Below are 12,953 nucleotides of genomic sequence, written 5' to 3'. Positions count from 1 at the left end.
AAAAGACTTATACGAACTGATAGGACATGAGAAGAACCAGGAAAACAATTTATGCAATAACAACAATATTATAAAGACAAATAAGTTTGAAAGACTTGGCAAATCTGATCAATGTAATGACCAGCCTCTGCTCCAGAGGATTCATGATGAAACTTGCTGCCTAGTGATGGACTCAGAGTACAGATTGAGACAGAATTTTTTTAGACATGGCCAATGAAGGAATTTGTTCTGCTTGACTATACATGTTTGTAAAAGAGGTTTTGTTTTTTCTTGCTTTCTCAAAGGGGATTAGGGAGAGGGAAATGGGAGAAAGAGAAGGCAGATTGATTGAAAAAATATTTTTAATTTTAAAAAAAGAGAAAGGTAATTAAGGTGTCCAGAGGACTGACAGCTATGCCGTATGAAGATTGCTTAAAGGAACTGATAATGTTTAGCTTAGAGAAAAGAGGACTTAGAGGGGTTGGGGATAGGAACTTGAGAGTTGTCTTCATATATTTGAAGGACTGTCATGTAGAAGAATTCTACTTTTCTATTTGGATCTAGAAGGATTCCATGATTTTAAATCACAGAGCAAGTTTTCAGCTCTGTATAAGGAAAAATTCCTAATAACTAAAGCTATCCAAAAATGGAGTGGGCTGCCGCCTCAAGAGGTAGTGAATGACAAATATGGTAATGTTTTACATAATCATATGTGTATAGCCCGTTATCTGATTGTTTGCTACCTCTAGGAGGGGGGAGGGGAGGGAGGGAAAGAGGGATAAAAATTGGAACCCAAAACTATGAATAAAAATGTTTATTAAAAAGAGGTGGTGAGCTCCCCATCAGTAGAGATCTTCAAGAAGAGGTTGGATAACTTTTCACCTGGGTTATCATAGAGAAGATTTCTGCTTTGGCATGGGCTGGACTAGTTGATCTTTGAAGTCCCATCCAGTTCTGGTATTCCCCGAAACAGTTCAGATAAGTAATTTCTGGTCTGGGGAGGAGGTGAAAAAGTCCCAGTTTAATGACTTTCCATGGTTGAAAATTCATGGCCCTTTTATAATAATTTATTAAATTTCTCCTCATGTTTCTTCAGATGTTGGGGTCACTATATGTGGCAGTGGTGCTAGGAAGATCTGAGTTCAAATCCTCACTCATATACTTACCGGATATGCGACTTTGGACAGATAACTATTCTGTGTCTCAGTTTCCTCATCTATAAAATGAGGGGATTGGACTCAGTGGCCTCTAATGTCCCTTATATCTCTAAATCCAGGCTCCTCTGATCCTAGGCATGAAGCTGGTGAAATGTCAGTGTATGTTATCCCCAAGGTAATGTTAATATTCATGCCAGGCTCTCTTCAAAGAACTGCTAAGCTGTGATTTGCTTTTGTTCAGTTGTTTCAGTTATGTCTGACTCTTCATGATCTCATCTGGGCTATTTTGGCAAAGATACTAGAGTGGTTTAGCATTTCCTTCCCCAGCTCATTTAACAGATAAGGAAACCGAGGTAAACAGGGCTTAGTGACTTGCTCAGGGTCACACAGTTGATAAATGAGGACAGATTGAACTCAGGAAGCTGAGTCTTCCTGACTCCAGGCCCAACACTCTATCCATTGTAAGGGATGTTGGGAAGAAGAGTGGATCCTAACTGGACCTAGACTGGACCACCACTACTCTGCTCCCTTCAACATGAAAAAAAACAAACCCTATTTGTTTGTGTTGACAAAGAGGAAACTTAGAGATGACCTATAGTGCTGGGAAACTTTCTACCCCTTCTAGGTAAGAAAGTAGTTAAGAAGCTGATCTCTCTAATCAACAGGTACTCATTAAGCACCTACTATGTGCCAGGCACTGCACTAGACACTGGACATGCAAAGACAAAAATGCAACATAACTGTCCTCAAGAAGCTTACATTCTATTGGGGAAACAACATCTTTGCATGTAAGGAAATAAAATCTATACACAGAGTAAATGCAAAGTGATTTCAGGGCTGGACACTTGCAGCTGGGGAGATCAAGAAGGCGGTGCTTGATCTGAGCTTTGAAGGAAAATAGAGATTCCGAGAAGTGAAGGTGAGGATGGAGTGCATTCCAGGCATAAGGGATAACCCATGCAAAGGTATGGCATTAGGAGATGGAATACTATGCAAGGAGAATAGCCAGTTCCTTAGTAGGCCAGTTTTGCTGGAGTAAAGAGTGTGTGAAGGGTAGTTACATCTGATAAGTCTGTAAAGGTAGGCTAGAGGTAGGTTGTGAAGGACTTTGAATGCCAAACAGAGAAGTTTGTATGCGATCCTAGGGGCAAAAGGGAGTCATTGAAGCTTATTGAGCAGGGGAACGAGTGACATGGAGAGATTTGTGCTTTAGGAATTTCACTTGGTAGCTTTGTCGAGGATGGTTTGGAGTAGGGAGAGATGTGAGGCTAGGAGACAATTGTAGTAGTCTGAGTGAGAGGTTATGAGGGTGTGAATGAGGGTGGTGACTATGTGGGTGAGAGAATGGGACAGATGCAAGAAAGGTGGCAGTGAAATTGATATAGAGATTTAAGTCACTAATTGGACAAAGAGAGTGAGGATGACTTTGAGATTGGAAATATGGCTGACTAGCTAGATGATGGTTTCCTTAGTAGAAAACAGGACATTGGGAAGAGGAGTGGGCTTGGTGGGGATTGGGCAATAGAGGGAAAGTTATCATAATGGAGGAAATGAGAAGAACTGAAATGCAGAGTTTTGAGAAGAATTTCAATGAACTGTGCCACCCACTGTCAATCATGAGGAATGGTTTCTGAAGCACACAAAGAGGCAATAGGATCATTGTAGGTAATTCAATGCCCTTTCCCGTTTCCCAAGTCCCTCATGAATGGGGCATTTGAGGGAAACATATCAGTAAAAGGCTGGGAAAGTGATAAGGTCTTAAGAGACAGCATGATGTGGTAGACTGAATATTGAATTTGGAGTTAAGAAGACCTGGGTTGCAGGAGAAGCTAGGTGGCAAAGTAGATAGAGCACCAGCCCTGGATTCAGGAAGATTTGAATTCAAATCCAGCCTCAGATATTTGGCACTTACTAGCTGTGTGACCTCGGGCAAGTCACTTAACCCTCATTGCCCCCCCCCACACACAAAAATTTTAATTAAAATTTTTTTTAATTTTAAAAAGAAGACTTGGGTTGAAATCTGGCCTCAGATACTTACTAGCTGTGTGACCCTGAGCTTAACCTCTCTGGGCCTTAGTTTCTTCAACCGTAAAATGAGGGTGGGGGTAGGAATTGATAATTTCTAATGTCCCTTCTGGCTCTATGATACTAATAATGATAATAATAATTCATACTTATATAGGTTTGCAAAATATGTCTCACAGAAGAATCCCACAAGCTGGATAACAAAAGTATGATAATCTCCATTTTATGGATGAGGAAACACGTTGTGTCACATGATCATATAGTAGGGGCATTATTTGAACCCAGGTCTTCTGAGTATAGTGGGCAGCTAGATTGCTCGGTATATAGAACTCCAAGCCTGGAGTCAGGAAAACCTGAGTTCAAATCTGGCTTCAGACATTGACTAGCTATGTGACCCCGGGCAAGTCACTTCACTCTGTTTGCCTCAGTTTCTTCATCTGTAAAATGAACTAGAGAAGGAAATGGCAAACTACTGCAGTATCTCTGCCAAGAAAACCCCAAATGGGGTCACAAAGAGTTGGACACAAGTGAAACGACTGAATAACAACTTTTGAGTTCAGCACTCCATTACATGACATTACATTACTCTCTGTGCTTCCTTCCCCCTACCCACTAAAGTTGTTGGTCAGAGAGAAATTTCAAAGACTTGGGAGAGAATCCCTCATCTTAGCCAAGATGGGCCTCTCTGTCACTTACCAGCTGCTGCTTCTTGACTGTCTAAATGTAAGCCACAGTGTCTGAGAGAGACACAGTCCTAACCCTATCTCTTCCTCATTTAAACGGCCTAGCAAGTAGTGGAACCTGGGCGGTTCAGAAGAAAAAATGACCTGTGTGTGATGAGAGCCAGACCAAGTCCTTTCCACAAAGAACATCAAAAACAGAGGAGGGGGGACAGCTAGGTGGTTCAGTGGATAGAGCACCAGCCCTGGAGTCAGGAGTACCTGAGTTCAAATCCAGCCTCAGGTACTTAACGCATACTAGCTGTGTGACCCTGGGCAGTCACTTAACCCCAGTTGCCTCACAAAAAAAAAAAAAAAAAACCAGAGGGGAAGGTCTTTTCTCCTGCCTGGTCCCTTTGCAGAAGCCAGCACCAGGCCTTTTGGGCAGGGAGAGGACAGACAGGGGAGGAGCTGCTTTTTTTTTTTTCTGACCTCCGTCACTCTGTGCTGCAGGGACTTCAATTGTGTTTGACATGAGCCTCACCTACATCCTTGTGGCCTTGGTGGCTGTCCTGCTGAACAATGCCCTGGTAGAGATGCTGAGCCTACACACCAGGATCACTGTGGGTAAGTCAGTGCCCTTCCCCCTTCTCAGGGCTGACTGAAGGCTAGACATTGTTCATCTTATCTGTGGGACAGGAAAAGGCTTGTCTTCCTCAAAAGAAGCTCTACCCCACTGACCTAAAGTTCCAATCATAATAAGCCTAGTATTTATATTGTGTTTTAAGAATTGCAAAACACTTTTAAAAAATAATATTCTATTTTTCCCCAATTACATGTAAAGGCAATTTTTAACACTCATTTTTTTTAAACTTTGAGTTCCAAAATTTCTCCCTCCTTCCTTCACCTCCCCCCTCCTTGATATGGTAAGCAATTTGATATAGGTTATACATGTGTAATCAAACTGCAAGACACTTTACAAATATTATCTTATTTGATCTTTACAACAACCGTAGGAGGTAGGTATTATACCCATTTTAAAGAAGAAGAAAGTGAGATAGACTGGCTAAGTTCAGGGTCACATAGCTTACTAAGTATCTGAGGCTGGATTTGAACTCAGGTCCTCCTTATTGAAAGTCCAATGCTCATCATCACAATATGGCATTCTTGCCCAGAAGGCCCCAGCTAAACAGATACATGGACAGCTAGGTGGTACAGAGGACAGAGTGCTGGGACTGGAATCAGGAAGACCTGAGCTAAAATCTAGCCTCAGACACTTAATAGCTATGTGACCCTGAACAAATCACCTTACCCTGTTTGCCTCAGTTTCCTCATCTATAAAATGATCATGTTAGGGTAAATGATTCCTTCACATTTCTAACAGAATCACTACATTGAATGTGAAGGTATATGGTCCTCTCAACAGTTGATATTTGATTTATCAATCAAGAAGTACTTATTAAACACCTACTATTTGCCAGGCACTGTGTTAAGTGCTAGAGCTACAAATACAAAGTTAAAGTTCCAAGGATCATAGATCTAGAGATGGAGGACATCTATTTCGCAGGGGAGGAAACTGAGACTGAAAGAAGTTAAGTGACTTACCCAAGGTCATCTAAGTGGTAAGTGGCAGAACCAAAATTCAAACATGGACCCTTCGAGTCCAATCCAGAGATCACATCACCCTAGTCTCTGCCACAAACCATGTGACTAAACAAAGTCATACCCTTCCTATCTCAGGATCTCAGTGTCCTAAGGCCCTGAAAACGATGATGATGATAACACATTTAGATAGCACTTTAAAGTTTACAGAACACTTTTCTTACAACTTCCCACTCTATGAAGCAGATAATATGTGTATTGTTAGCCCATTTTACAGATGTGGTAATAGGTTCAAAGAGATAATGACTTGCCTAAAGTCACACAGACAGTAAATACTGGAGCCAGGATATAGTTAAGAAGAAGGAGAATGAAGAAATTTGAAAGGACTAAAATCAAATATTTGGAAGTTCAAGCTAGGTGATACAGTGAGTGGCTAGACCTAGAATCAAGAAGACCTGGGTTCAAATCTGTTATACACACTGCCTAGCTATGGGATCTTTAGCAAGCCACTTAATTTCTGTTAGCCTCAGTTTCCTCATCAATGGGGTCAAAAGCCACCTTCCAGGATGGTTGTAAGGATCAAATGAGATAACATAAGTAAAGTACTTTGCAAACCTTAAAATACTAGAATTATAATTATTATAATTATTAATTATTACTACACAGAAAAGACCTGTATAGGGGGAAGCTCAGAAGGGAACACAGACAAGCAAAGTAGTTTTGTTATGACTACTGTGTTAAATTTAGTAAATATACACTTGGAAAAAAAGGATGATGGGTCACTTTTAAAAATCATTTTTTTCTATTTTTTGCATAACAAAATGTTCATGTTTATTGAGTCCATGGTTTAAAAAAATAATAATTTTTAATTAATATGAAAAAAACAGAGCCAGAAGCCCAAGGGAACCTTGGACTATATAAAAAGACTATATAGGGCAGCTAGGTGGCATAGTGGATAAAGCATGGGCCTTGGATTCAAGAAGACCTGAGTTCAAATGTGGCCTCAGACACTTGACACTTACTAGCTGTGTGACCCTGGGCAAGTCACTTAATCCCCATTGCCCTGCAAAAACAAAAACAAAAACAAAAACAAAAACAAAAAGACTATATAAAATCTATCTAGAAATCCAGTAGGGAACTGACAAAGAAAAACGGTTGAAGTAGAACAGAAGGAAGATAAGTTGTTATGAGATCTGTAGGTTGAAGGTGTTTTAAAAGTTTAATAAGTTGCAAATGTATTCAATTAATTTTATTGTTGCAAGTTGGGTTCACAAGCAATTACTTTCTTTTTTAAAATGAAGGCAGAGCATCAGGTAATCAAAGAGTTACAACCATAAAGGACCTCTAGCCCAGCAGGTCTCAAACTTTTTGGTCTCAGGGCTCCTTTACAATTTTAAAAATTATTGAGAGGGGGCAGCTAGGTGGCGCAGTGGATAAAGCACTGGCCTTGGACTCAGGAGCACCTGAATTAAAATCCAGCCTCAAACACTTGACACTAGCTGTGTGACCCTGGGCAAGTCACTTAACCCTCATTGCCCTGCCAAAAAAAAAAAAATTATTGAGAACCTCTAAGAGCTTTTAATTAAGCAGATCATATCTATGAATATTTACCATATTGGAAATTAAAGCTCATAAACTTAAAAAATATTTTCATTAATTAAATTTAAAATAAGAACAATAAGCCTAATACATATTAACATTCATGATATATTTTAATGAAATTGATTATATTTTCCAAGACAAAAATTATTAAGCATTATTTTACATATTTTTTTTCAAATTTCTTTTTTCTTGTTTTCAGTTGTGTCTGACTTTTCGTGATGCCATTTGGGGTTTTCTTGGAAAAAAATACTGGAATGGTTTGCCATTACCTTCTCCAGCTCATTTTACACATAAGAAAACTGAGGCAAACAGGATGAAGCAACTTGCCCAGGGTCACACAGCTAGTAACTGTCAAGTGTCTGAGGCCAAATTTGAACTCAGATCCTCCTGAATCCAGGGCCAGTGCTTTATCCACTGTGACACCTAGCTAGCCCCAGGTCTCTAGTGTTAAATCCATCCCTCTTTCCTCTAAGGCCTTTCCCAGTTTCTACCATTTTATGACTGGGTATCACCTTCACTTCTCAGCAGTTCACATAATTTTTGTATAACTATACAGTGACACCTCCCCTTGCTACACCTTATGGCATCCAAAACAAAGGGTCCTCCCACCTCTATCCTCTCCATCCCCTTCGGTTACAAATCACTGGATTCCATTGTGTGAATGTGAAATTAATCCACTCACCTACTTGTTTCTTTGTAGATAACCTTAAGACACTAAGGAGCTTTCAGCAGTACTTAGTTCTATCTGAATATTGACTGTTGAGGGGTTAGGGCAATGAGAAAAATTAGGCAGCTGACGGATTCTCCAGGGATTTTTCTCTCTCTAATGTGATGTAGTGGAAGACAGTACTGATTCCTGAGTAAAAGGAATCTCTTACTTTCTCTTACTTGTCTCTTACTTTCTACCTTTGTAATCTTGGACAGCTTGGTAATACAGTGGATAGAGAACTGGGCCTGCAGTTCAAACCCAGCCTCAGATCCTTACTAATAACTATGTGACCCTGGGCAAATCACTTCACCCTGTTTGCCTCAGTTTCCTCATCTGTAAAATGAGCTGGGGATGGAAATGGCAAACCACTTGATTATCTTTGCCAAGAAAACCCCAAATGGGGTCATGAAGAGTCAGGCACAACTGAAAATGATGGGCCTCAGTTTCCCTATCTGTAAAATAAGGAGATGGAGCTAAATCAGGGGTTCTTAACACTTTTGTGTATCATTAAACCCTCTGGACAGTATAGTTAAGCCAATGGACTCCTCAAAAATTATCATTTCAAATGCATAAAATAAAATACCTAGGGTTACAAAAGAAACTCAGTTATCAAAATATTTTAAAAATAAGTTTACAGGGCAGCTTAGGTGGTGCAGTGGATAAAGCACCGGCCCTGGATTCAGAAGGACCTGAGTTCAAATCCAGACTCAGACACTAGCTGTGTGACCCTGGGCAAGTCACTTAACCCTCACTGCCCCCCACACATAAAATAATAATAATAATAAGTTTACAAGTCCCAGGTTAAGACTCCCTGAATTCAATGATCTCTAAGGTCTCTTTCCATTCTAAATCTGATCTTCATATGGGTGGGACAGAAGGCTGAGGCTGAAGCTGCCCTCCTAACTGACTTCTTGGGGAGAAGGTATAGAGCTCCTTCCTTCTGAGCCTTAATCGAGTAGATGAACCCCAGGCTTCCTGCAGCCTTACCCCTGACTATCCTGGATGTCTTCTCATCTTCAGGTTACTTCTTCGCAGTGGGCCCCCTCCTGTTTGTCAGCATCTGTGATGTCTGGCTACAGCTCTTCTCCCAAACCCAGGCCTATGCCATCAACCTGGCTGCAGTGGGTACGGTGGCCTTTGGTTGTACAGGTAGGTAAAGGCTGTCCCAGAGGGGTTAAGGGAGCAAGGGACCCCTCCATTATTGACAAGGCCCTAGCTTTTCTTAGGGGAGGTTGGGCCTAGGTAAACACAAGACCTGGGAGGGGATGAGCCAGGGGAAATGTCTCCTCTTAAGTCTCAGGTGCATGCCTGGGCCCTGGGCTAGGCCCAGGTCCTGGAAAGATTGGCCTGGCTCTGAGGCTGACCTTCTTTTAAGGGAGGTCAGTGGGTCTGGGAGTCCTGATAGAGGTCTAACCCTTTAATTGACCCCAAAGGTAATAAAATCTCTATGATTTGGGGGGTTGGGGACAGGAGGCAGGGAATGAGAGCTCTCTTCCATGTCTGACCTTGAACCTGATCTCTAGGCTACAGGAACTCAGTAAGCAAGAGAATAAGTAAGAAAGGAAAATCACCATTTCAACCTCACCCACTTTGGGGGTAGTGTTGGGACTTAGCTGCACCAAGGTCACTTTGCCAGGGGAGTGGGGAAGGTAAAATGAAGAAGTTGAAATAGGCGGCCTCTGAGGTCTCTTCCAATTTTTGATCTATGTTCTTGTGACCTGGGAAAGGCCTTTAACTTCTCTGTGCCTCAGTTTCCTCCTCTGTAAAATGAAGGGATTTGACTCAGTGACCTCTAAGGACCATTCTGTTTCTAAATCTGCACTCCTGTGACTTCCTGAGTACCCTATAAAAGGGGAAGTGGCCTGATATCAAGTGGTCCTAAATAGCTGAATATTCCTCAGTCTTTTCCAATATACCAGGCACTATACTGAACCTGCTCTCACCCTCAGCCTCTAGCTCCCAGAAGCTTCTATTCTGATAAATCATGATCAATAAAGGATGGGGGGGGTGCAAACCTTTGTGGATTGATTCTGTTTTTAGTGGTTTTAAATTGAGTCAGGCGTAAGGGGCTAAAATTCTAGCTAGTCTGTCTAAAATATCTAATGAGTGTTCGCCAATAAATTCTAAGTTTTAGCAAGAGTTAGACTTTTAAGCATTTATTAAGGGAATAAGAATTTGGTAAAGAGAGAGAAAAAGGCCTAGATTCATCTACCTATTAAAGGGAGAGTGCATTTCACACTCCCCTCTCCACCAGAGTCCTGACGAAAGAGAGGGAGAGCACTAGCCTCGCCCCCTCTTCCTCCCACAAGCGTCACTTCCTGACGCCAAAGAGCCGCATGTCTTGCCCTCAGACGCCTTCTCCTCATGGCAGAGCATCCTGCAGTAAGTCTCCAGCAGGGGGCATCATTCTAATCATTACACAGGGATTTGGGGAGGGGGACCAGGAAGGGGGAGAAAAAGGCTTCAGCATCATGTCTATTCTGTTCACAGGCAGGACTCAGTTAGCCCAATAGGATTCTTTCTATGTCTGCCCTGGGGGAGTGATCTTTCCCAGACCTTCATGCCAGCTCTGTCAGTGGCACAAGACAGAGCAACTCGTTAATGGTCAGGAAAGCCTCCATCTGCTTGCTGTAGTCTGGCCAGATATTTCACCCACTAAAACCTAGGCCTTTGCCAGCTGATCGGCGCTAACTACTCCCACCAATGTTTATGGTCTGTTTTATGGCTTCTTTATGAGCTGGGTGAGCTGGGCGGCCTGCAGACCCAGGGAGCGCTCATCCTTGTCTGCAGTGAAGATCCAGAGGGCTCTTGGCTCCTCTAGCTTCTGCCCAGGAAAGAGAGGGGTGGGGGCAATTCAGGAAGGGCTCAGCTTCCCAGAACCAGATATGGAAAGGCAAGTGGTATGGGAGCTGTGGAAGGCCCTCCTGGCCCCACGAGGCCTTCCCTTTCCTTGTTGTAGTTGTTGGAGGGAGTTGGACCAGTGAGGGGGTAGACCTGATCAATAATCCATCCATCTATCAACAAGCATTTATTAAATATTTATGGGTCAGCTACAGTGCTAGGCATGGGGATACAAAGGCAAACTTGAAATAATCCCTGTCCCCAAGAGGCCTTTATTCTACCTGGAGGAGACAACACGTGTGTGTACACACACATGCATATCTGCCTATGTGAATATGTGTGATTATACACACACACATATAGTATAGGTATAATATGCCTATATGTTTTCACATGTATGTTAATACATGTGCATGTATGCACATATACATACACACATAATTGCGAGACTGATGTAATTTTGGAGGAAGACATTCAAAATTGGACTTCTCCAAGTCCACTTTGCATGACTCTGCCTGGCTTCAAATCGATGGACAAAATGACCCTCCCAGGATAAGCTCATCACTTCTAAACTCACCACCTGGACTTCTCACTCAGGCTTTGATTTTTGATTGACACCACCTCCAGCCTTCTCTCTCTCTCTCTCTCTCTCTCTCTCTCTCTCTCTCTCTCTCTCTCTCTCTCTCTCTCTCTCTCTCTCTCTCTCTCTCTCTTTCTCTCTCTCTCTCTCTCTCTCTCTCTCTCTTTCTCTCTCTCTCTCTCTCTTTCTCTCTCTCTCTCTCTCTCTCTCTCTCTCTCTCTCTCTCTCCCTCCCTCCCTCCCTCTCTCTCTCTCCCTCTCTCCTTTCTCCCTCTCACTCCTTTTCTCTCTCTCTCTGTCTCTCTTTCTCTCTCTCCCCTTTCTCTCTCCTTTCTCTCTTCTCTCTCTCCTTTCTCCCTCTCTCCTCTCTCTTTCTCTCTCTCCTTTCTCTGTCTCTTTCTCTCTCTCTCTCCTCTCTCTCCCTCCTCCCCCTCTCTCTGTCTGCGCCCCCCCATTAGAGGACTGGAAGGCAGAGTAGCAAATTCCTCCCAATGCCTTCCTTTGTAGAAGGCTAGAAACTGGACTCTTGGCTCAATCCACTCTGCATCTGCTGCTCTGCCTGGCTTTAATTCCATGGAACAAGATGCCTCCTGGTATTGTCTCCCTCTTTTGATTGTAAGCTTCTTAGGGCAGGGACTGACTTTATTAATTGTGTCCCCAGTGCTTAGCACAGTGCCTGGCACATAGCAGACCCTTAATATATGTTTATTGGATATTGGATTTGGGGATATTGGTTGAGGGGATCAGGAAAAGTTTCATATAGAATGTAGTACCTGAGCCAAGCCTTGAAGGATGCTGGGAATTCTAAGAAGTGGGGTTAAAAAGGCTACCTTTTAGGGGGCAGCTAGGTGGCGCAGTGGATAAAAGCACCAGCCCTAGATTCAGGAGGACCTGAATTCAAATCCAGCCTCAGACACTTGACACTTACTAGCTGTGTGACCCTGAGCAAGTCACTTAACCCCCATTGCCCCGCCCCCCCCCAAAAGGTTACCTTTTTAGCTAGAACTAGAGTATATTTGGTCTAAGACTAATATACTAGATAACATTTATGTAGTGTTTACTCTGTGACAACATGGTAGTTTATAATTATTATCTCACTTGGTCCTCACAACCACCCAGGGATGTACATGCTATTATTATCCCTATTTTACAGATGTGGAAAATGAGGCAAATAGAGGTTAAGTGACTTGCCCAGAGTCACACAGCTCCTAAGTGTATGAGGTCACATTTGAACTCAGGTGTTCCTGACTCCAAGCACAAGCGCTCTATCCACTTCACAACCTAGCTCAACTCAATTCAATTTAACAAGGACCTATTATTAAATGTATTATTCAATGTAACAAGCCTGATATTATTTAACAAACACCTCATATGTCTCAGACACTTTGTTTGGGGCTTAGGATAAAAAAAAAAAGCAAAAATATAAAATAGTCCCTGCCCTCAAGTAGCTTACCTTCTATGGGAGGTAGGGGGAGGGAAAGATGGTTCATCTGGTCTAGAACAATAGTCTCCAAAGTCCTGACGGCCTAACCTCAAGGAATATGTCATCAACCAGTCAAAAGATGGGAAGAGGTCAAATCTCACCCTCCCTTTAATAGCGGGACTTGTCTCCAACATAAATATATGTATATTTATCACCCAACACTATCAACTCCCTCCATGGTTCAAACTCCCAACTTCTAGCCTTCTGAGTTAGGCTTCAGCCCCCTCCCAGTAGTTAAAACCTAACCTCCACTCACACACTCACAATAGCTACACGGGTACCATTGGGAAAATCCCCCATCCCCCACCCCAGCATAC

The 12,953-nt window shown here is 42.4% G+C and overlaps 1 protein-coding gene across 3 annotated transcripts in view; it reads left to right on the top strand.

The window, feature by feature from the left end:
• SLC29A4 (solute carrier family 29 member 4) overlaps positions 1–12,953 on the top strand; it is a 56,782-nt gene that overhangs the window by 25,897 nt on the left and 17,932 nt on the right. For all 3 annotated transcript variants that reach the window (XM_043978315.1, XM_043978316.1, XM_043978314.1), the window contains exons 4-5: positions 4,334–4,447; positions 8,754–8,882. In XM_043978315.1, the coding sequence (XP_043834250.1) occupies positions 4,334–4,447; positions 8,754–8,882 (243 nt within the window). The remainder of the gene's footprint in view (positions 1–4,333; positions 4,448–8,753; positions 8,883–12,953) is intronic.

The sequence above is a fragment of the Dromiciops gliroides genome, chromosome 1, assembly GCF_019393635.1.
Source record: "Dromiciops gliroides isolate mDroGli1 chromosome 1, mDroGli1.pri, whole genome shotgun sequence".
NCBI lineage: Eukaryota > Metazoa > Chordata > Mammalia > Microbiotheria > Microbiotheriidae > Dromiciops > Dromiciops gliroides.
The sequence above is the reverse complement of the archived record's forward strand: the minus strand, read 5'-3'. Positions and strand labels throughout refer to the sequence as shown.